Source organism: Chionomys nivalis, chromosome 7 (assembly GCF_950005125.1).
Source record: "Chionomys nivalis chromosome 7, mChiNiv1.1, whole genome shotgun sequence".
Classification (NCBI taxonomy): Eukaryota; Metazoa; Chordata; class Mammalia; order Rodentia; family Cricetidae; genus Chionomys; species Chionomys nivalis.
In genome coordinates this window covers 87,016,276-87,040,506 of record NC_080092.1, presented here as the reverse complement: position 1 = coordinate 87,040,506, position 24,231 = coordinate 87,016,276, and the positions used below count along the sequence as shown (strand labels likewise).

At 41.9% G+C, this 24,231-nt stretch overlaps 1 protein-coding gene across 1 annotated transcript in view; it reads left to right on the top strand.

Moving 5' to 3' along the window:
- The first annotated feature begins 397 nt into the window (after positions 1–397).
- The window catches only part of Ern1 (endoplasmic reticulum to nucleus signaling 1), a 96,703-nt gene continuing 72,869 nt past the window's right edge, over positions 398–24,231 (top strand). Inside the window, 1 exon segment of the mRNA XM_057775570.1 lies at positions 398–598. Within this exon segment, the coding sequence (XP_057631553.1) occupies positions 539–598 (60 nt within the window). The 5' untranslated portion in view covers positions 398–538.

The window sequence follows — 24,231 nt, the reverse complement described above, 5'->3', positions numbered from 1 at the left end:
GGAAATGGAGAGCTGTTGGGCAGCCCCTTCTTCCAGACCAAGCCTGGTGCCGCGCGGGTCCTTCGTCGGCAGAGTGGGGCCTCCGGTGGGGTGACAGATGTCAGTTTTCCTGCGGACAGGTTTATCTATTCGAAAGCACAGCGACCACAAAAACCGAAAGCCAAGGTTCTCTGGCCTCTGATGCCCAAGGACGGAAGGCAGCCCGAAGCTAGCCCCGCCTCGGTTTCGTTCTAACCCCACCCTCTCACGACCACCACGCCCCCAACCATCGAAGGCTCCTCCCCATCCAGACAGTGACTCCGCCTTCTAAAACCTCCGCCCCCCCGAACCGCCCTTTAGCCCGCCCCGACCGGAAGAAGCCGCAGCACAAGGCACTTATAGGGCCGGGAATGGGGGTGTCGCCGTCGCCCAGTCAGCTCCGTGTCCTCCGTTCCTCCGCTGGTGCCTCGCTGTCGTCGCGGCACCCCCGCCCAGCCCTCTGTCCACTACGTCCCCTGAACCGGCCGGCGGAGCCCGGAGCCAGGGCCGCGTCCCCGCCATGCCGGCCCAGTGGCTATTACTTCTGCTGGCGCTGCTGCTACCGCCGCCCAGCCCCGGGGTGAGTGACCAGGGGAGTGCGGCTCGGGGACGGGCGGGCTTGTGGCCGGAGGCGAGTCGCGCGGCCGTGGTGGCTGGCGTCCGAGCCGGGCCGCGGCGGCGGCAGCGCCGGGAGGCCGGGCGCGGTTGAGGCGACAGCGGGAGGCTTGGCGGCGGGGTGAGGCGGCCGGCCGCACACAGGCGTCCTCCTCCCCAGGCGCCTCCGGGGCCAGCGCGGCTGAGGCGGCCAGCGGCTCCGGGGCTCGGACGCGCGCGCGCGACGGCTCGGGACTGTCTCCCGAAGGCCCGAGCCCCGGGCACGCTGCCCACCTGCCCCGCTGTCTCCACAGGTGGGCGCCCGCTCTGCCGCCGGGGCCTCGAAGGACACCCGAAGCCGGGCGAAGCGGCTGGTGCTGGAGTTTTGAATCTTTGCTCGAAAGTTTTTAAAAATGCGACTTTGCGAAGCGAATGCAGCTGGGAATTGGGTACGGCGGGTTTTTGGTTGGTTTGTTTGTTTTGTTTTGTTTTTCCCAGCTGCTGGGCTCTGCTTACCTGCCCCGAAGGTTTCTTTGTATTCGGAGGCAGGGGGCTTCCTGCCAGTATTTTGGTTTGCTAGTAAGCTGTGGGCATTGGACCCTTTTAAAGCCCCGATGTGTGGGCCAGAGTTGAAGTCACTTCAAAACTTAAAGCAGTGTCACGTGTGGGGCCGTCAGAAACGTCTCATCTTTTTGGGTCCGGTTTATATTTATTTGATTCTTTATCCACTTAGGGTTTGGACACTTTGGCTAAAGAGGACATTTTGTGGGCCGCAATGGCCATTTTCATCTTCTAGTTGGAAGAACTAAGTGCTTAATTTTTTTTTTTTTTTAAGAAAAACACACTGTTCAGGATGTAGGCATGGCGCATTTGTACTGGTTCTGTTTAATGACCTCTTTGAAGGTACCGTGTTCCCTTTAATACGGCATGTCGTGTACCAGGTGTCCTGGTGGAGGGCTGGCATGTGTGGTGACCCGCGGGCCAGCCGCGTTGTTAACTCTGGCGAACTCTTTGAACTCTTATGCCTTGTAGGTAAATAATTGTGCTCTCGGAGTAGCAAGAAATCAGATTTAGAAACCATTGAAGTATTAAAGAAGGTCTGCTTTTTCAAATTCAAGGTGTTTTTTTTTCCTCAAAGGAAAATTTATATATATGCGTTTTCGTAATGGCAGACCGGAGGTGTTTTGGGAGGGTTGTTTTGTTTTTTATTTCCTAATTAAAAAGAAAAAAAAATCTACTTTTCATTACTAGGACCACCAGGTTTTGAACTTGAACACTTCACCTTGGGTTGGTTGATTGCTGCCTGGTATTTGCTCACAAATAAGAATATAAATAGAATGGCTGAATGTTCGATGTGGAAATTGATCATTTCATATTTTCATAGCGGGTGTATATGGTTTCCTTCCCCACAACTTTGCATTTACTCTTCTTTCACTAGATTCTAGTGTTTTTGTCATTCAGCAACATAAGGTAAGGAGCCAAAAAATAACTTTATTTAGCTTTAGTTTTAGTTAATGTCAGTATTTTCGAGTATGCTTGAGAACCCAAACTTGTAGAGTTCATGGGAAAGATTCCAGACCCTTATCAAAGGAGGTTTTACTGTAACTTTTTTAGATGAAAGGTCAGAATTTCACTTTTTCTTCTAATAAAAGATTTCAACTCCAAACATGGTAAGAATTAGTATTTTAAAATTTGAAGTTAGAGCAGAATTCTTACTTAGAGTAGGCAGCAATGACTTTGGGCAGAATGCAACAGCTGTTAGACAGACCTGAGTTCTAACTGATAACTTGCTAGCTAACTGTGTCCTCCGGCAAGCTATTTTTCTTTTTAGGGACTCCGTTTCCTGATGTGTGAAATGGGGACAGCTAGTGCTTGAGAAGGCAGATACCTTGCTCATAATAGATAGTGAATGTGTGTTCTCTTTATCCCCCTGCCAAAGTGCCTTTTACTCTACATCATCTAAGTGCTGTGCTATGCCTTCGCAGGTTTTTTTTTTTTTTTTTTTTTTTTCCTGGTACTTTGTTTTGATTGATGAAGTAGCTAGTGCCTTGGAAGCAATGCTGTGATTTTCTTTCAGAGTGTGTTTTTCACTGAGCCAGACACTGACTCATTATTGGTTGAGACACCAGGCTACAAGATCCAAAATGCAGTAATGTCCTTATTAGTAAGTCCTGAAGGCTGCTCTTGCCAATCCAGAATATGTTTTCCCTTTTTTCCTACCTTATATCTGATATTAGTTAATTTTACATGGATGCTACTTCAGTCAATTATATTCAAAAGCATGTGAGACTAAATGCTTTTGTTTAAAAAACTTAGCGCATGGATGTGGTAGCGCACACCTTTAATCCCAGCACTTGGGAGGCAGAGGCAGATGGATCTCTGAGTTTGAGACCAGCCTGATCTACAGAGAGAGTTCCAGGGTAGGCTCCAAAGCTACACAGAGAAACCTTGTCTCGAAAAACAAAACAAAACAAAAAAATATTTTTTATTTAGTCAGTATTTGGCTTGATGGGGGTCAAGAAAAAGTCACTGAGAACCAAGGGCCATATGTATAAGAAACACGATGTGCCTCTGAGATATAAATCTCAGCCAGAAATGACCTTGTTTATTATTTTTTTTGATAGTCATTACCTGCATGAATTATCCTAGTAGGAGACATGGAGTTATTTATTCTGTGGCTAGGAGTAGTTGCTTCATTGCTGATGATATCAGGATTGTTGATATGAATTTAAACTGTAGTTGTGCACACCTGCATGCTTTATTAATTCAGCTGCCTACAGCTTTCTTCAGCAAGATAGTGTTTCAGAACAGCAAGAAACTGTATATGAGACTTTCTCTAAAGAAAGAGCATTTATGGTCTGGAGATATGGCTCAGCAGTTAAGAGCACTGTCTGTTCTTGCAGAGGACCCAGGTTCAATTTCCAGCACCAACATGGTGGCTCACAACCATCTGCAACTCTAGTTCCAGAGGATTCAACACCCTCACACAGACATACGTGTAGGAAAAACACCAATGCACATAAAATAATTAAAAAAAAAAAAAAGAGTATTTACTGGTCTTATAGAGGACCTGGGTTTGATTCCCAGCACCCATATGGAGACTAAGGACAGGCTGTAATTCCAGTTTCATGGGATTCAACATCCTCTTCTAACCTCTGAGGCAACAGGCATGTATGTGGTACACATATACATACATGTTGGCATATATGTATATATATCTCAATAATAAAAATAAAAATTTTAAATTTAAAGATTATGATCCTGAATAGGAATCCAGTGAGCCACGTAAAGGTGTCTTCACACTGCCGGGCGGTGGTGGCGCACGCCTTTAATCCCAGCACTTGGGAGGCAGAGGCAGGCGGATCTCTGTGAGTTCGAGACCAGCCTGGTCTACAAGAGCTAGTTCCAGGACAGGCTCCAAAACCACAGAGAAACCCTGTCTCGAAAAACAAAACAAAACAAAACAAAACAAAAAAAAAAAAAAAAAAAAGGTGTCTTCACACTGTCTGGCGGCACACTTTCACCTTCATGGATCTAGGGGAGGTGGTTTCTTCAGGTTTTCCATGCCATTTTCAGGTTGAAGAATCATTGAATGTTTATTTAATTTTCGTTGAAATTCTCCTTGCGTTTGAGATCTAAAGTCATCTGTAATTTTAATATTTTGTGTGTGTTTTTAGTTTTTTCGAGACAGGGTTTCTCTGCAGCTTTGGAGCCTGTACTGGAACTAGGTCTTTTTTTTTTTTTTTTAATTATTTATTATTTATACACATGCCAGAAGAGGGAACCAGATCAAATTACAGATGGTTGTGAGCCACCATATGGTTGCTGGGAATTGAACTCAGGATCTCTGGAAGAGTAGCCAGTGCTGTTAACCTCTGAGCCATCTCTCCAGCCCCATGGAACTAGGTCTTTTAGACCAGGCTGGCCTCCAACTCACAGAAATCTGCCTGCCTCTGCCTCCCGAGTGCTGGGATTAAAGGCGTGCGCCACTACCGCCCAGTTCTTATTTTGTGTGTTATAATGATCAAATATTTCCCCCACAGAAATGATACAGAGGAGAAACACCTAATGTCATTTTAATGGATTTAGTTCATATTATTTTCAGATAATTTGGAGCCTGTCACCTAGTCAAGATCAGAGAGTGGTGCTGACTTAAAAAATAGGGATGATGACTCATACTCTGTGAATAAGGGTGTTGGTTGGCTGTGTCTCCCGGATGCTAAAGATTGTGTTGTGGCTTTAGCTTTACCATATTCCACAGGCTCGCCTGCCTCAGAGTGACATACTGCAGAGATATGTGGATGAATACACCCTACCCTATGGGGAAAAGTAGAAATTAAAAGCAAATAATCATAAGGCTATTACTTACATTTCTTCTTAAAATTTTAACCATCAGCCATGTAAAGATTTGAGCGTTTGTATCCACCCACAGGTTGGGGGATGGGGTCCTGATTGATTGGGTTGGAAGAGCATTGAGCCATGCCTAGCAGTTGCCTTGCTGGAGTTGTGGGGTTGTTCCCATTTTCCCAGTCTTACAGGACAGGCGTATTGCCTTTTATTCAGCCGTGTATGATAACATGGCAAACTTTAAAAAACTCAAAATAATCTTTGCTGAATAAAAGTTAGAAGGGTGGGTAAGCCTGCATTAAACAGAACAAGATGAAATTAAACCCCTTGTATAATCACTACAAATCAACATCACCCCATTAACATTTTTTTTTTTTTTTTTTTTTTTTTTTTTTTGGTTTTTCGAGACAGGGTTTCTCTGTGGTTTTGGAGCCTGTCCTGGAACTAGCTCTTGTAGACCAGGCTGGCCTCGAACTCCCAGAGATCCACCTGCCTCTGCCTCCCGAGTGCTGGGATTAAAGGCGTGCGCCACCACCGCCCGGCCCATTAACATTTTCAATAGCTTTGTGGAATGATAGTTCACTCATTAAAAAGTTTAATCCTATAGTTTTTAGTGTATTGATAGAATTGTACGTTTTCCACAAATAATTTTACTCATTAGTTGTTACTCCCTTTTCCCACCTCAACCTCCTTCCTCTGACAATACTGACCTACTTTCTATGTTAGTACATTTGCTCGTTTTGCATATTTCATACGAATGGAATCATGTAATACTTGTGTCTTATAATTACCTTTTTTGATCCATATTCTGTTTTTTTCTTTTATATAGAACAGTACTTCTTTCCTTCTAGTTGCAGAATAATATTTCTGTCTGTGGACACACCACACCTAGCAGTTGATGGCCATGTAGCTTATTTCTACATTTGGGCTTCTATGGAGGTTGCTAAGAACACTTAGGTGCTAGTTTTTCTTGGTGTAGAACTGCTGGAGCATGTGATAACTGCATATTTAACCTTTTGATGAATGGCCAGCCTCATCACTAGCTTACATTCTCACCTGCAATGTACATGGAGACACTTACTGTCTTATAGTTCTCTAGTGGGTATGAGTGGTAATTCATTGTGGTTCTGATATGCATTTCCCTGGTGGTTAATCTACTAATATCTTGATATTCTTTCAGACATTTTTTCTGTGTACAAATTTACATAGATAATGTTTTTCTTTCCCAGACTGAAACACAGTAAATTTAATTTTGTAATATCTTACTGTCTACATAGTACTTCTGAATAGATGTGCCATAGTTTGATCATTTAGATAATGAGGATTTATTTATTTAATTATTTTTGGTTTTTGAGACAGGGTTTCTCAATACCTATGGAGCCAATGAAACCAGTCCTAGAACTCTATGTCCTCAAACTCACAGAGATCCGCCGTCTGCCTCTGCCTCCCAAGTGCTGGAATTAAAGGCGTGCTCTACCACCACTTGGCATAATAAGGATGTTTTTAATTTTGATATTGATAATAATTAATAATATGATGAACCACCTCATTGCTAAACATTTGTATGTATCTTAATTGCTCGATTATTTGCTGGAAATAGTTTCTAGCACTGAAATTTGTGATTGTATGTATAGATTTACAGTTCTTTTTTGAACGTCAAGTACTGTTGGATATTTGTTTTAATTTTATTATTTTTATATGTACAGGTATTTTACCTGCTTGTATGTCTTTGTACCACATATGTACCTTGTGCCTGCAGAGGCTATGTCAGATCTTCCTGGAACTAGCTTTACAGACAGTTGTGAGCTGGCATGTGAGTACTGGGAATCAAACCCAGGTCTTAACCACTGAGCAATCTCTCCAACAGTTGGAGGTATTTTAAAGCATAGAATCAACATTAAATTGATAAGACAGCCATTTTAGAGTAAGCTGATTTCTTTTTTTTTTTTTTTTTTTTTTTTTTTGGTTTTTCGAGACAGGGTTTCTCTGTGGTTTTGGAGCCTGTCCTGGAACTAGCTCTGTAGACCAGGCTGGTCTCGAACTCACAGAGATCCGCCTGCCTCTGCCTCCCAAGTGCTGGGATTAAAGGCGTGCGCCACCACCGCCCGGCGTAAGCTGATTTCTTTAAGTTGAGTGAAAAATGTTTGACTTATGTTTTCAGGATGAAAATAACCTTGGCAGTCTCCCTGACTCCTATGTAATTAAGCATTGCGGAGAACGGTGATGCCTTATGCTGGCTTTTTAAATAGCTCATTCTCAGCTTCCTCTGCTCTGCAGTGGTTTCAGATCAGCTTTCTAGCAGATGCAGTCCCCACAAGCACTCTACAACTCCTCAGGGTAATCCTGTGACTTTAGTTTTGATGGTAGCCTGTCTCCTGCAGATAAGATTCTTTGTATTTGGTTATGAGGTCATTTACAGTGTTGCCTGAAGACTGTTCATGAATCAAGAGGTAATATATTAGTTGTTCTTTTGAAGACTTTTGTTCTTTTCATGGCTTGTTGGTGCAGCTATTTTTCTTAGGAAGATTAAAATGCCAGTTGGTATTAAAGTTATTACTTTGAGTTTTTGTTGTTGTTGTTGTTGTTTTTTATTTTATTTTGCTTTATTTTCTTTTCCTACAAAAATACCTGAACCTATTTATCCATAAGGATGTATCACTTTCAGAATAATTACTTCATCAGGGTCAATTTATTTGTTATACAAATATGCTCCCCCCACCCCTGCTTTTCTTTCTTTTCTTTTTTTTAAACATTTTTGTTATTTATAACTTTGTAATCATGTAGTAACTTTAAACAAAATAACTTTTTTTTTTTTTTTTTTTTTTTTTTTTTTCTGGGACAGGGTTTCTCTGTATGATAGCCCTAGCTACCCTGGAACTAGCTCTTGTAGATCAGGTTGACCTCAAACCCAGAGATCTACCTGCCTCTGCCTCCAGAATTCTGGAATTAAAGGCATGCGCTGCTACCAGCCATCACCTTTTTTTTTTTTAAATTGAGAAAGGGCATTTGTATAACCCTGGCTACCCTAGAACTCACTAAGTAGACCAGGTTGCCCTTAAACTCACAGAGATTCCCCTGCCTCTGCCTTCTGGGTACTGGGGTTAAAGACATGTGCTACCATGCCCAGCACCAAAATAACTTGTAAAAAGTTCGAGGCCAGCCTGGTCTACAAAGGGAGTTCCAGGACAGGTTCCAAAGCTACAGAGAAACCCTGTCTCGAAAAAACCAAAAAAAAAAAAAAAAAAAAAAAAAAAGTTTTGTTTTGTTTTGTTTTTGAGCCATGATTTCCCTATGTAGCCCTGGCTGGCCTGGGACTCAAAGTGTAGATTAGGCTGGCCTAATCTAACTTGTGTGATCCTTTGCCTCTGCCTTTCTAGCCACCATGTTCTGCCCAAATAACTTTTCAATAACCCTAGAACAAAAAGGAATGTTTTAAAAATTACATGTATTTATTCTTAAGCCAGTTATCCTTACATAACTTAAAACAGTTCCCATTTCCTTCTGGTCTTCACTGAATATAACGTCTGTGTGAATCACACTGCAGCTTTGACCACAACTATTACTACTTAGTTTGATCGCAGTTTATTGCAAACACTTGGATTAGATCTTTACTGGTTTATTGAAATGAAACCCACCCTCAGATCATTAGCACTTTCTACCACTTAGGGGATTCAGGAGTATAGTTTTTGAAGTGAGTTTCTTTAAAGTTCTAGAAATATTTTGAACTGTAGTAGCATTTATGAATAAATGTGTAGGCTCCTGGGGGCACTAGGATCAGTCTCAGCCATCCCATGCAGTCCATCAAGAGTACAGTGCTGGTCCTTTCCGTGACAGCGAGGAAACACTGAAGAGTTGGAGAGTGAAGTTTAGGCAACTGCCACCTCCCAACTCCCTCCCAGGTACAACCCTTCCCTCTCAGGTTGAAACCCTTCCCCTCCAGAAAAACAGATTAGGGAGCCAGGGCCAGAGAGGTCTAGGAATCTGTCTTAGGTTGTATGTGAGTGGCAGAAAAAAATTTGAACCGGATCCTCTTGCTTTTCTCTGGAAGCTGTCTCCTGACCCTTTGCAGTTCTTTGTCCTGGGGCTTATGTTAGAACTCATCAGTACAGCTATCTGTGTTAACCTGAGGAGTGGACTAAGGAGGGTTTGGAGAAGGACCATCTGGTAGGCTTGTTGGTAAGGTGGAAAATGCTTACTTAAATGGTGTATATTCTTCCCACAGAGCTGTGACCTGCTACCCTGTGTTGTGTGGAGCTTCAGCTTAAGCTAGGGATACTGCCTTCATCTGAGAAACTCTTGTCAAGAGACAGGCCATTTTTAGTGGCCTGACCCAGCTCCAGGGGGTTGAGATCAAGAGGCCAACTAAACCAGATTTGCAGTTTAAGCTCATTTCTTTGAGGGCTAATAATATCTGAGCAGGTGCATGTTTTTCAGTAACTTTTCGCCTGGTAATATGTCTGAAATAGCAAAACTGAAAACTTGTCTTAGAAGTCCTTAACTAACTTCTTATTACCAACTCTGCCAAAGCCTTTACCAGGAAATCCTGAAGAGACAGAACTGTCTCTGCAGAGGCCCCACCTCCCAAGCAGTTCTAACACCAGGGAAGTGGGCCTGCAATGACAGGAAAGAGTGAGGATCTGACCGTGGCAGTGACCCTTTGGCCCTTGTACCATAGAGAGACTCAAATTAGCCTAGGTGAAGAGTATAACAGGGGGTTGGGGAACAGGAAGGTATCCTGTTGTGTGTGTGCTGACTGATTTGTGCTAGAGCCATAGACAACCCAGCTTTTCTTTTCTTTTTTTCCTCCTTTATGGAGTTTAGCATGCTGTGTTAGCCAAACCCACCGTAGTGTAGGCACTCAGCAAATACTCATTGAATTTCCCTTTCAGGTTCATTAAGAACAATAAAACAGGCTAATTTTTTAAAAAACTTATTCATTCATTCACCCTTCCTTCCTTCCTTCCTTCCTTCCTTCCTTCCTTCCTTCCTTCCTTCCTTCCTTCCTTCCTTCCTTCCTTCCTTCCTCTCTTCATTTATTTGAGACAGAGTTCTCTGTGTAGTCCTAGCTATCCTAGAACTCTCTCTGTAGACCAAGCTGTCCTCAAACTCTGAGATCTGTCTGCCTCCACTTCCTGAGTGATGGGATTAAAGGCGTGTGCCCTCATTGCAGGCTGTGCCACCATTGCCCATTTCCAAGCACAAGGGACAATTTCAACTTCAAGCAAATGGCTGGTGGATTTCAAGGGTAATGATAGAGAAAGATGCCACTTTGGCTGTCTCTATTCTCTAATCCTTTTTTTTTTTTTTTTGGTGTGTTTTTTGTTTGTTTGTTTTTAGTTTTGCTTTTTGGTTTTTTGACTCAGGGTTTCTCTGTAATAGCTCTGGCTGTCCTGGAACTCTCTTTGTAGACCAGACTGGCATCAAGCTCACAGTTCTGCACAGGGATTACCTAAAAGGCCTCTACCTGGGGTTTAAGACATCTTTTTAAAATATGCCCAGAGATTTTGATTTCCTTCATCTGGGAAAGTAGCTGGGCATGGAGCTTTAAAAGCTTCCTAGGTGAGTCCAGATGACTAATTTGAGTTCAGACTAGGAAGCACTGCGGCAAGTAACACATCCTTGGTACAGCTGTGACCTTCTGTGCAGATGTTCCTCTCACACCTGCAAGGCCCCTCAGGAGTCACAGGCCATTAATTTTAAGAAAAATGGTTTACCTTAGTCAACAAGCTCCTCTGTCTCGGCCAGAGATCAATGGCAACATCAAGTTCTGGGGATCTGACAGCACTGTTTGTTCAGAAATGTAGGATGAAATTCAGTTTCCATGACAAACACTCCTGAGACATAGTCAAACAATTGTCCTCTCATCTGAGATGGGGGAGGGGAAATGTTCCACTGAAGAACAATGTGGTTTTGAATTATAATTATTAATTAGCCCACTAACTAAGGAAATCATGTTTAATACAAGAAGATAATCCTGGGTCAAGAGTCATTTTTTTTTTTTTTAAATAGTGAAAGCTCACACTAAATGAAGAATGAAATGGACTGATCACCACCATTATTAACCTGATGGAGTTTGGCAGTGGAAAAACTAGATCTCACTGCTGACATGAGGAGCTTATGAAGATGCAGCATACTCAGGTTGATGCAGCATACTCAGGAAGATGCAGCATACTCAAGCAAATGTTCTGAAAGCCCCTCTAACTGAATAAAAATACACAATATCATTGAAATCCTCTTAAAGATTACAGACTAGAGACTGGGCAGTGGTGGCACATGCCTTTAATCCCAGCACTTGGGAGGCAGAGGCAGTTGGATCTCAGTGAGTTCATGGCCAGCCTGGTCTACAGAGCAAGTTCCAGGACAGCCATAGCTACACAGAGAAACCCTGTCTCAAAAAACCAAACCAAACTAAACCAAAAACAAACAAAACAAAGAACAGAAGAGGCATTTGATCTCTTGGGACTGGAGTTCCAGATGGTTGTGAGCTATCATGTGGGTGCTGAGAACCAAACTAGGGTCTTCTTCAAGAGCAATAAGGTATCTTATTCACTGAGCCATTTCTCCAGCCCCTAATTTAATTTTTTGAGACATGGTCTTTCACTCAAACTTGAGGCTTATTAATTAAGCTAGGCTGACTGTCCAGTAAGCTCCAGGGATCTGCCTGTTCTGATGCCCCAGAATTGGGATTATAAGTGCATGCCACAGTACCGGGCCTTTTACATGGTGCTAAGGATCAAACTCAGGTCCTTGCCTTTGCATGGCAAGCACATTACTGACAGAACTAGCTCCACAGTTAGTCAACATTTTCTTTTGTTACTTTTCAAAAACCGGTTAACTTAAGAACCATAGATGCTTATTTTTTTTTTTAAGCACAAACTGTTGAAAATTGCTATTATTAACATTATCTGATAGCTGGCCTTCTATTCAAATACACTTAATAAATAACTGAACTGCAAGAAGTCTATACAGATTTTTTTAGTAATAGTTTTTTTTTAATAATTTATGTTTATTTCATGTGCATTGGTGTTTTGCCTTCATGTATGTCTGTATGAGGTGTCAGATCCTCTGGAACTGGAGTTATAGACAGTTGTGAACTGCCATGTGGATGCTGGGAATTGAACCCAGGTCCTCTGGAAGTACAGCCAGTGCTCCTAACCACTGAGCTATTTCTGCAGCCCCCTATAGATGTTCATTAGAAGGTACCTAACACTTATTTTTGCTTTCTTTGTTTATTAAGAGCCTTGAGAATTAAAACAACCCAACTTTCCAGGTTCTTTCACCAAACCCTGACAAGTAAAACATCCTTGTGATATTAAAGATTGCAAGCAGGAACTTCATAGCAATAATGAAGTAGCTAAGGAAAGTGGGTGAAAGGCATTTGTGGAGGGAGTAAGTTGGGCCCTTAAAGTACAAGAGTGAAGCATGTACTTTCCTAGAAGCCCATGTGCCAAGGACATAGCTGTGTCCTATGTTTAGTGTACCACTACTCACAATAACCATGGTAGGCAATCAACCTAGGTGTTCATTTGTAGATGAACAGATAAAGAAAATGTGTTATGTATACATAATAGAATGCTATCCAGTCAGGGCTGGAGAGATTGTTCAGTGGTTAAGAGTTCTGATGCCCTCTTCTGACCTCCACAGACACACTTGTGGCAAACCGATATGCATGCAGGCAAAACATTCATACATATATATTTATGTATGTATAAAAAATATAAGTATGAATATTATCCAGTCATAAAAAAATGAAATCCTGTCACTTATGATAATGTGGATGGAGGACATAATATTAAGTGAAATAAACCAGACATTGACAGATACCATGTGTTCTTATTTACATATTCAAGCTGAAGAAATTGATCTCGTAGAAACAGGTAGTAGAATAGTGATTATCAAACACATGCCTGTAATCCCAGAACTTGGGAGGCTAAAACAGGAAACCTGTTCAAGACAACCTGAGCTACATAGGTTAAGACCCCATCTTGGGGGAAAAAAGTAGACGTACCAGAGGCTGACAGGGGATAGGGTGAAGAAGATAGAGAGGGCAGGTAATTAAAATATAGTTAGTTACTGCTGAGATGATTCATTAGGTAAAGATGATTCATTAGGCACTGACTACCAAACTTAATGACCCGAATTCTATCCCCAGAACCCACATGATGGAAGCAGAGAACTGACTACTCCACATTATCCTCTGACTTCCACACATGTGCCCTGGCACATGCTCCTTCTCCCAAACAAACAAATATTTTAAAAATATGTAGTTAGGGAATTAGAAGGTGTTTGGTAGCACAATAGAATGTAGTTAGTGATAATCTATTAAAGATTTTGAAATATTTGGAAAGGATTTTGAATGTTTCTTTTTAAAATTTAATATCTTTATTTTTATTGTATGAATATTTTGCCTGCATGTATGTCTGTTTGCCATGTATGCCTGCATGTATACCTGGTCCCTATGGAGGTCAGAAGAGAGCATCAGGTCCCTGAAACAGGAGTTACAGGCAGCTGTGAGCCATGGTACAGGGAATCCAACCTGGGTCCTCTGCAAGAGCAGCCAGTGCTCTTAACTGCTTAGCCATCTCTCCAGCCCCAGATTTTGAATGTTCCTAACATTCAGAATGATACATGAAATGATGGGTATGCCAATTACTCTGACTTGATTGTGGCATATTGTATAGGTCTTAACATACTGCGTATACATCAGTACATACATTTGTTTTGTTTTTCGTTTTTGGAGACAGGGTTTGTTTCTCTGTGTAGCCCTGACTATTCTGTAATTCACTTTCTAGACCAGGCTGGCTTCGAACCTACAGAGATCCACCTGCCTCTGCCTCCTGAGTGTTGGGACTAAAGGCATGCACTACACTGCCTAGCCTATTCTATTTATTTAAAACCTTGTGTATGGATAGGAGATGTCTCTGTGAATAAATTAGCTTGCTACCAATCCTGAGCACCTGAGTTGAGTCCCTGGAACCAACATGGTAGATGGAGAAAACTGGCTGGCTCCTGAAAGCTGACCTTTCCTCAAAAACTGACTTCTACGTATGCATGCACAGACATACACTTATACATACTAAGTAAATATTGAAAATGGGTTTTGTTTAGTTTTTAAATAAGTGGAACATGTAGAGCAGGAGAGTAGGGAGCCTGGTGAGTCAGTTGGTGTGTTTCCATCAAATAAGGCTCAGCTTATTTGGAGCACTCCAGAAAACACAGGATCTTTCCTGAGCACTGCTCCTAACACAGCACTCTGTTAAACATCACCACGTAGTGTAGGAGTCAACATGCAGGTCTGTACTCCAGTTTGTTTCTTGTCTGTCTCATCTTCTGGAGCAGTGGTGGGAACAGTTTTCAGATATGTTTGAAAATCCTGAGCACCTTACTAGACCTGGATGGAGGTGGGTGGTCCTTGGACTTCCCACAGGGCAGGGAACCCTGATTGCTCTTAGGGCTGATGAGGGAGGGAGACTTGATTGGGGGAGGGGGAGGGAAATGAGAGGCGGTGGTGGGGAGGAGGCAGAAATCTTTAATAAAGAAATAAATTTAAAAAAAAAGAAAATCCTGAGCAAATCCAAGAGCTCCCATTGTTGATTTTTTAATGATAACGAGAAAAAATTAAAATTAGAGAAATTCCCCAGTAGTTTCTGGATTTTTTTTTCTGATGACTCTGTTTCTAAATGTATATGATGCGTGCGTGTGTGTTTTACATTAACAAAAATTAAAATTTCTTCCTACTGTAGTAGCATCTGTAACATCACCAAAGAAGTTAAAATACTATAAGAAAGTTGTTGTAAAACCAGATTTGAAGAGTCTCTCACCTCAAAGGTACTGTTTGCTCTGCTTAATCCAGCAGTGTTTCCCCATAATTCTGTCGGGGTAATTTTCTAATTGTCATGGTCTGGTCTGGTTATACAAAGAAGAAAACAGTTTCCTTGCACAGAGTGATTAAGACGTTTATCTATAGTTTTGCTGCTTAACTAACAGAGAATCAAACCATGGTTTCTTCTAAGACCAGCCCTATTCCTGCTCTGAGGGCTTAGTACTTGGAAATCTCTAGAGTTCTTAGTGTGTGGTAAAGCTCAGTTCCTTATCTGATCTGTGGTTGGAGAGAAGGAGGGTTCTCCCCTTAGGTTTAGATGTGGATGCTTTATGAGTATATACCTTGTGCTTATAGCTAGAAATCAGCCTCTGGTTCCTACAACATTTTCGTTTTATTCTTTGTTTTAGTTTTTTTAAAAAAATTCTTTGGTATTTCTTTCCCTACCCTAAATCTTAAAGTGAATCAGATAATTACTAATATCCAGTGTTGCAATATTTTGAGGTAAGTGGAGACACCAGGGTGTGGCAAGGAAGGATTAGGAATGACTATGTTTAAAGGCATCAAGATTTCTATAGCGTCTATGTATGTGGATTTTGGACATGGTTTGATGGGCTGGGGTTAGAAGCATGACAGCAAAGCCTGAGGAGAGGCGAAGTCCTAGTAAGTTGTGGGTGCTCACACAGCAGAACTAAAAGGCTCCATCCAGCCCACTCTTTTCCAATAGACCTGAACGCTGAAGCCAGTGGTGGTGGCACAGGCCTTTAATCCTAGCACTCATGAGGCAGAGGCAGTTGGATCTCTGAGTTCCAGGCCAGTTTGATCTCCAGAGCAAGTTCCAGGACAGCCAGAGGTGTAACAGAGAAACCCTGTCTCCAAAAACAAAACAAAACAAAACAAAAAAAGAATCAAAAACTGATTCCTGGATAATTGGAAGAGCCCTGCCCAGAATCACCACCCCCCTCCACCCCCCAAAATCATTAAGCATATGCCAGACTTGTGGGGCTATCTCCAGACGTTGGTGTTTTGTTTTGTTTTTTGTTTATAAGGCTGGTCTGACTCTGTACCATTGGCTGGCCTACTGTGTAGACCAAGCTGTCCTCAAACTCAGAGATCCTCCTGCCTCGGTCTAATGAGTGCTGGGATTAAATATGTGCGCCACTACACCTAGCAACTTTGGATTTTTTTGAATTTTGATTTTGAGAAGGTTATTCACAAGTTTTGGAGTCAAATGGACACAAGCTAGGCACAGGAATGTGAGGACCTGACCTAGGAAGGTAGGGGGACTTTGAAGATAGGAATTGCTCTGGGCAGGAATTGGTGATGTTGCCAAGTCAACTGTCAGGAGGCACCATTATGGAACGTGCTTTTGCATTGTCTTACATAATTCCTCTGCAGGAGCTTTTGAAGGAGTAAGCTTTGGGGGTTCTACATAACAAGTCTCTTTCTGTACTTGTGGAGGATAAAAACAAGGGCCCAGTCTGAGAGTGGAGTTGAAATAAATGAATTAGCAAGTAAAAGAAACCGAAGAGTCAGCCAACAGGAAGTTGAGTGAGGCAGGGAGTGCCTGGAAGAGATTGATAAATCCTGCAAGTCCTTGCCAGCCTCCTTGAGTAATGAAGGTCATGATTCAGTGACTTATCTTGGTCTCTAGGGTTCTAGATTTCTCTCTATTGTAGTAAAAGTCACCCTAGAATGGGTACAGGTACTGTGGAGACAGATGGGGTGACTCGAAAGAGAGACTTAATGGTCATTCTGATCACATGTGATGCGACTGGTTAGAGAATACTCTTAGACTTGGGGTGGTAGATGCAAACCTTGAATTTGGGTTCACCGGAAGCGCTCTTTAAGCTTTCCCATGAGGTTTTGCTGTGTAACCCCAATAGTCAGCTATAAACCATCTATGCAACATTAATGTAGTGTAATGTAATACAGTATAAGTTAAAACATGAGGAAGGACCCCCACTGTATGCACACAGATTATCTGTGTTTTATGTGTAGACTGCTTCACTGTTCAGGAGTGGGGTTTTCCTTCTAGGTCTTTTTTGCTGTATAGCAGCCTATGGTCCTGCTGCTTCTGTAGGGGTGTCCACAGTTAAACAGCGAACAGGACATGTTAAGTTGATTCTGGCCCTTGTGGCTCACTCTGTAAGTGCATGTTCAAGTTTCTGCTATCTTCTCTAGCCCTATCTATTCCCGTTCCCTGTCCGGTTTCACTCTCTAGCCACACTGATCCTAGAGGTCCTTAAACGTGGCAAATTATTTTCAATCTTGTAGCCTCTGCACAGGTTTTGTCCACTGCCTGGGTTCTTCCTTTCTTGCTGTGGCTATTAACTCAAACACTTTTGACACAAAATCTCTACCCTTCAAGCCCAACCCATCCCATCAAAAGACCAGATTTCTGTTACCCTTCTACGGCTTTCTGTCTCTTTCATAATGCTTATAGCAGCTTGTCGCTTTCTGTTTGTGAAATTGACTGCTCTGACTCTTTAATGGATAGTAGATGCTGTGAGGGCAGGAGTCAGAACCTCCTTTTTTTTCCTTTTCTTTTTTTTCAAGATTTATTTATTTAATGTGCACTTGCGTTTTGCCTATATATACTGTATGAGAAATGTCAGATTCCCTGAAATGGGGACTACAGACAGTTGTGAGCTGCCATGTGGGTGCTGGGAATTGAACCCAAGTCCTTTGGAAGAGCAGCCAATGCTCTTAACCACTGAGCCATCTCTCCAGCCCCCAGAATCTCTTTTGTAATGAATATTATTGTGTTTTTTTTTTGTTGTTGTTGTTTTGTTTTCGAGACAGGGTTTCTCTGTGGTTTTGGAGCCTGTCCTGGAACTAGCTCTTGTAGACCAGGCCGGTCTCGAACTCACAGAGATCCGCCTGCCTCTGCTTCCCGAGTGCTGGGATTAAAGGCCTGCGCCACCACCGCTTGGCTATTATTGTGTTTTGTTATTTTTTTAAATTTTGTTTGTGTGTCAGAGGATGACTTGTGAGTTGTTTGTCTCCTAACACTATATATAGGTTCCAGGATGGAACTCAGGTCACCAGACTTAGTAGTAAGCTTCTCTACCCTCTGAGCCATTTTGCTAGACCCTTCTTTCTTTCTTCTTTCTTTCTTTCTTTCTTTCTTTCTTTCTTTCTTTCTTTCTTTCTTTCTTTCTTTTTGAGACAGAGTCTCATGTAGATTAAGTCTATATTCTGGCTGTATTCTGCCCTGCCATAGGAAAAAGCAGCTTTATTCATTAACCAATAAAAGCAACACATATACAGAAGGATATTCCATATCCAGGCACTACATTGTACTAATAGATATTTGTTGAGTTATTCAGCATCATCAGAAAATGGTATGACTGGGCATGGTGGTGCACACCTTTAATTTCAGCACTCAGAAGCAGGCAGAAGAGGCAGAAACAGGCAGATCATTGTGAGTTTAAGGACAGCCAAGGCCAGGGCTACACGGAGAAAAGAGAGAGAAGAAGGAAAAGTAAATGATATACTGTATCTAGATGGTTGAAGTACAGTCCCAGGATGTAAAATGGGAGTGACATCTGGTGAGAATCTTCTCATTGCTTAAACTCTTCCTCAGACATCACAGCTTCTCTCTGGCAGCACCATCTATTGTACTGTTGCTGTCTGTTCATGAGAGATGGGAGTAAACATGTTTAAGACAGAGTGGATAATCAGGTTTTTGAGTTTTATTTACTTTCTGATGATATCCTTGACTACCACCAATATTCTTTGTTAAGTGTTCTTCATTATATTTATGTAATTCTTGTTTTGAAATTCTTTATTTTTTTACTATTTAATTAATTAAATTAATTTTTGAGACAGAAATCAGGTGTATCCCAGACTGGTCTTAAACTCCTTATGTAGTTAAGGATGACTTTGAACCCCTGAACTATCCACCTCCGCTTCCCAAGTGCTAGGATTATAAAAAAGTGGTACTGGAGCTCCAGCCTGGAGCCTCATGCATGCTAGGTAAGCACTGTACCAACTGAGCCACAGCCTCTTCTACCTTGAAATTTTTTTTTTTTTTTTTTTTTTTTGGTTTTTCGAGGCAGGGTTTCTCTGTAGCTTTGGAGCCTGTCCTGGAACTAGCTCTTGTAGACCAGGCTGGCCTCGAACTCACAGAGATCTGCCTGCCTCTGCCTCCCAAGTGCTGGGATTAAAGGCGTGCGCCACCACCGCCCGGCTTACCTTGAAATTCTTAATATTTGTTTTGCTTCTTAGCATTTAGAGAGATACTAATATTTCTCAGTTTTCAAGAGGGAGAAAAGCAAAACAAAATGTAGAAACTTAGTATACTTGCCTCATTGTGCAGATACCCAAGGACCCAAAGAAGTTGGCAGTAAGGTTGGATGGACTCCAGAGTACACAGAGCCTGGCCTGGATGGTGACCTTAGAAAGAGAAATGCCAGGGGGTGGGGGTGAGGATTGGGCCTGTGCACAGAGAGTGTGAAAAGTATGTTCCTCCTCCACCTCCTCCATTCCTGCCCTGAACAGCCATTTTTTTTTTTCAGGGCAGATTCTGTTGCTTGGTTGCTGGAAAGGCTTCTTTTTGAACCTAGAGACTGCTGTCTCCCTGTGGGTACTCCTTCCTGCTTCTGTTTCCTGCCCACCACTTGATAAGCTAGAGAAGGCAGTGGTGCTCCACGCCAACTAGCTCCTCTGGCTTTGTTCTTTCATTTCTTCATTTAAAAGTCACAGGTCTATAGATTTGTTAGTTCCAACATAGTCTTCCAAGCAGTTTTTATGCTTACCTGTCTTTGTCTGAATATGTGAGAAAGCTATATTGAAATTAGGGAATCTGATGTTATTGTGGGGGGGCGTATGTTCATGTGTGTGCTCATCTGTGTATGCATACTTGCATGTGCATGTATGTCTGGAAGCTAGATGTCAACATTGAGTGTCTTTTATTGTTCTCCAGCATATTGTTTGAAACAGGGTCTCTTAGGTCGGGCGGTGGTGGTGCACACCTTTAATCCCAGCACCCGGGAGGCAGAGGCAGGCGGATCTTTGTGAGTTCGAGGCCAGCCTGGTCTACAAGAGCTAGTTCCAGGGCAGCTAGGTCTGTTACACAGAGAAACCCTGTCTCGAAAAACCTAAAAACAAATAAACAAACAAAAACCCTGGAACTCACTGTTTTGGCTAGATTGGTTGTATGCCCCCTAGTACTGGTGTTGCAGACATGGATTGCTACACCTGGCTTTTATTTTTACATAGGTGCTAGGGATCTGAACTCAGATTCTAATGCTTGTGCAGAAAGCACTTTACCCATTGAACCACCTCCACTGTGCTCCCTACCCAGAGACAAATTTGAGCCAGAGTGGCTCAAACTCACTATGTTGCAAAAGCTGGATTTGAATTTGTCCTCCTTCCTTTAGCTTCCAAGTGCTGAGATTACAGGCATGTGCCATCACAGCCAGCTGGTAAGACATTTTACCACAAGAAACATCAGTGTTTGATATCTTCCTTTTGCGTGAGCATCTTATTCCTTCTAGTGAAACAGTCATAACTTACTTTGAGAGGCCCTTCAATTTATGGCTGGTTAAAATGATACCTGCTGTTGAAGTAAGTTGTCTTATTCTAGCCAGAAATGTGTATTTCCTTATGTACACTGAAAGAGTAACTGCAGTGAACATGGCTGTATCCTAATCATTTTATGAGACCTTTTTTTTTTTTTAGATCATTAGAACTGGGCTAGTCAGCTGGGTGGTGGTGATGCACACCTTTAACCCCAGTACTCGAGAGGCAGAGACAGGTGGATCTCTGTGAGTTGGGACTTGCTCCATACCTACTGGGAAACCCTGTCTCAAAAAACAAAACAAAACAAAAAACAAACAAGAAAACAACCCAAACTGGGCTGGTCAGGAGGCCTATTCTACAACGTGGTGGCTACAGCTAGTAGCAGTATGTTGTGTTTATGATTGTTTTAAACTCCTTCTGTTCTTTATTACATTTATTTATTTATTAGTTATGTGTGTGCATACCTATTTATGCATGCATGTGGAGGCCAGAGGACAATTGTGGATTCTCTCCTACCGGCATGTGGGTTCCTAGGATTGATCTCAGGTTTTCAGGCTTGGCAGCAAGTGCCTTTACCTGCTGAGCAATCTTGCCTGTCCTTGAAAATTGTTAAGAGACTAGATATTAAATATTCTTACCACATATACACAAGATGAAATATAAAGTAATGGATTTGTTAATTACATTTAGTTTGACTATCCATTCTATAGTGTTTATCAAAACATGTACACTTTAAGTCTATAAGTTTTAATGTCATTTAAAACATAATTTTTTTAAATTATGAAAAGGTCTGGATTGGATTGGTGTGTACTGTTGGAATTTTTTTATTTTTTTAAAAACTTGTTTTTTAAAAAATTTATTTATTTATTTATTTATTATGTATACAATATTCTGTCTGTGTATGTCTGCAGGCCAGAAGAGGGCACCAGATCTCATCACAGATGGTTGTGAGCCACCATGTGGTTGCTGGGAACCGAACTCAGGACCTTTGGAAGAGCAGGCAATGCTCTTAACCGCTGAGCCATCTCTCCAGCCCAAGAATTTTTTTTATGACCGTTAAGGCTATGACTTTTTGTAATATTATTCCCCCACACTTACATGGATAGCAGGATCTCAGGAATTTTGATCTAGAATTTAAAAATATATATATCTCACTCTGGGGGCTGTAGAGATGGCTTAGTGGGTAAGAGCCCTTGACTACTCTTCCAGAGCACCCAGGTTCGATTCCCAGCACCTACATGATGGCTGACAATCACTTGTTACTACAGTTTCAGGAAATTCAGCGCCATCTTCTGGCCTCCTTAAGTACTAAGCATAGGCAGGCATGCAGGCAAACTCACATATACATTAAAAAAAAAAAACAAAAAACTACCCTGTCTAATTTGCTATGCTGTTTGGTATAGTACATACCTTTAGAGATTCTATAAATTCTATTTTAGTCTTCTTAGAAAGATCTAACCTTATATCAAAACAGAATGCTGATCTCATCTATCCCTGCAGGATTCTAAGGGGAATTTCAGACCTGAAATAATTTAGGCTTATGGCTCTCAGGGAACTATGATTTAAAGTAGTAAAATTATAGTTTAGGGGCAGTGAGCAAAAGACCAGATTGGGAGGTGGAGCCTTGAGCCGGCCCTGTGTCTATGGTTAACTGTCTGTGGTGCCTTGGGCAAGTCACTTCACCTCTGTGGGCCTTGATTTCTTTTCCTGTGCAATGAGAGGGTTGGGAGGTGATCTGTTGGTCCTTTCATCTCAAAAATTATATATCTCAGTAGCATAAGCAGCTCTGCTGTTTGGTCTGTGTTGTGTGGAGCCACATGATTAAATTAATCCAGCTAACTGGAAAAAGAAAAATGGTGCTGTAGACTTAGTTGGTAGAGGTAGATAATTTGCCAATGTATTTCAGACCTGGGGATTCTTCTGGGGTCTGGCCAGGTGTCAGAGCCAGAGTATTTCATGCTATTTAACTTTTATCATAATGCTTGGCAACATCTGGCAAGTGTAGGTGGCAATTATGTCATAAATACAGTTGTTTGTAGATAATTTAAATTTAACTAGAGCACTTACCCACTTTCTCTTTGACCTCTTCCCTTTACACTCCCTCTGCCCCAAGGAATCTCTAAGGAAGTATAAAGAACGAAATTGACAGTTTCAGATTATTATCAGGACTGAAAATTTTGCTGTGTAATTGAGACTTATTTTCCCTTTGGGGTTTCCACTCAGAATTTCTTAATAATAGGTTAAGCTGTACATGAGTATTCATATTTAAGAGGAGTTTGACTCTTTAGAAGTCAGGCTGGTGCATCTTACAAATCTGTAGTCTGATCAGCTCTTTGTGGTTCTCTTTCAGGATAAGTAAACCTGGCAGGTTTCACAAGATCTAAATTGCAGTTACTTCTCTTTAGTGAAGACAACAAAATACAATGGTAAAACCTGCGTGCTAAGGCTCAGGTGCTAAATGATCATGTCACCTTGGGTTTTGGTTTTTGTATCTATAAAATGAGTGATTTGGTCTAGCGCCCCAGTGCTCCTCAGACATTTCATACTACTCCTGAGATTTGATACCACCCTAAGAACAAGGCTTTGTTTTCTTGTCTATAGTGTGGTAAAAGGTTTCCTGAAGCATTTTTCTGACAGAGTGTGGTGGAACGACCCTGAAGACAAGTAGAACTGCAAATGATTGAACTTGGACTGAACCTCAAGTCCTACAAGTAGTTATGGAAATACAGTCCCCTATTGTGAAAGCAGCCACCTTTGTGCTCAGGAATAAAGTGGACTTAGGAAGTACCTTTTATCAGATCTGGTAAAGCAGAGGAGTAGCCTGAACTGAAGAGTTGTAACTGTCTCGGGCGGTGGTTAATTACACCACACCCTAAAGTTGCCACAAGTGCTAGTTTAACTTTCTTACATGTTTCACTGGAAGCCACATGGTATGTTCAGTTAGGCCTTGCTCTTTACTGCATCCCAGCTAAGATGTCTGACGCCCATCCAAAGCAAATGTCATTGTTACCTTTACTGACACACTATCAGGAAATATAACAGTCAAGAGGCTGGCTAGAAGGAACTGAATGGTTGATGGATTATTGCTAACACCACAGGGAAACTCTGTATGACGGAATTTTGAATGATTTAAGATTATTCTGAAATCCTTAAAACTAGACATGAGGAAGCTAGAAAAGTCTCGTATCAGTGTTCTGATGTCAGCAGGCCTTTACAAAGGCAGACCTTTTACTAGAGAAGTTAGCCATTTCTCTAGGCTGTGCAAGAGGCTTGATTCTCTCTGTGGTCCTGTGGGCTTTCTTTGGTATAGAGGGATTTATGTAATGAATTTGTGCTCTTACCAGACACTGATTTCTGTTTCATGCTGCTGTTGTGAATTCTTTTTTTTTTTTTTCTTTTTTTTTTTTTTTGGTTTTTCGAGACAGGGTTTCTCTGTGGTTTTGGAGCCTGTCCTGGAGCTAGCTCTTGTAGACCAGGCTGGTCTCGAACTCACAGAGATCCGCCTGCCTCTGCCTCCCAAGTGCTGGAATTAAAGGCGTGCGCCACCACTGCCCGGCTATTGTGAATTCTTTTTTATTGTTGTTGTTTGTTTTTGTTTTTTCGAGACAGGGTTTCTCTGTAGCTTTGGAGCCTGTTCTGGAACTAGCTCTTTTTTTTTTTTTTTTGGTTTTTTCGAGACAGGGTTTCTCTGTGGTTTTGGAGCCTATCCTGGAACTAGCTCTTGTAGACCAGACTAGCCTCAAACTCAGAGAGATCCACCTGCCTCTGCCTCCTAAGTGCTAGGATTAAAGGCATGTGCCACCACTGCCCGGCATGAATTTGTTGTTGTTGTTGTTGTTTGTTTTTTGAGACAGTTTCTCTATGTAATAGCTCTGGCTGTCCTGGAACTTACTTTGTAGACCAGACTGGCCTCACACTCAGCT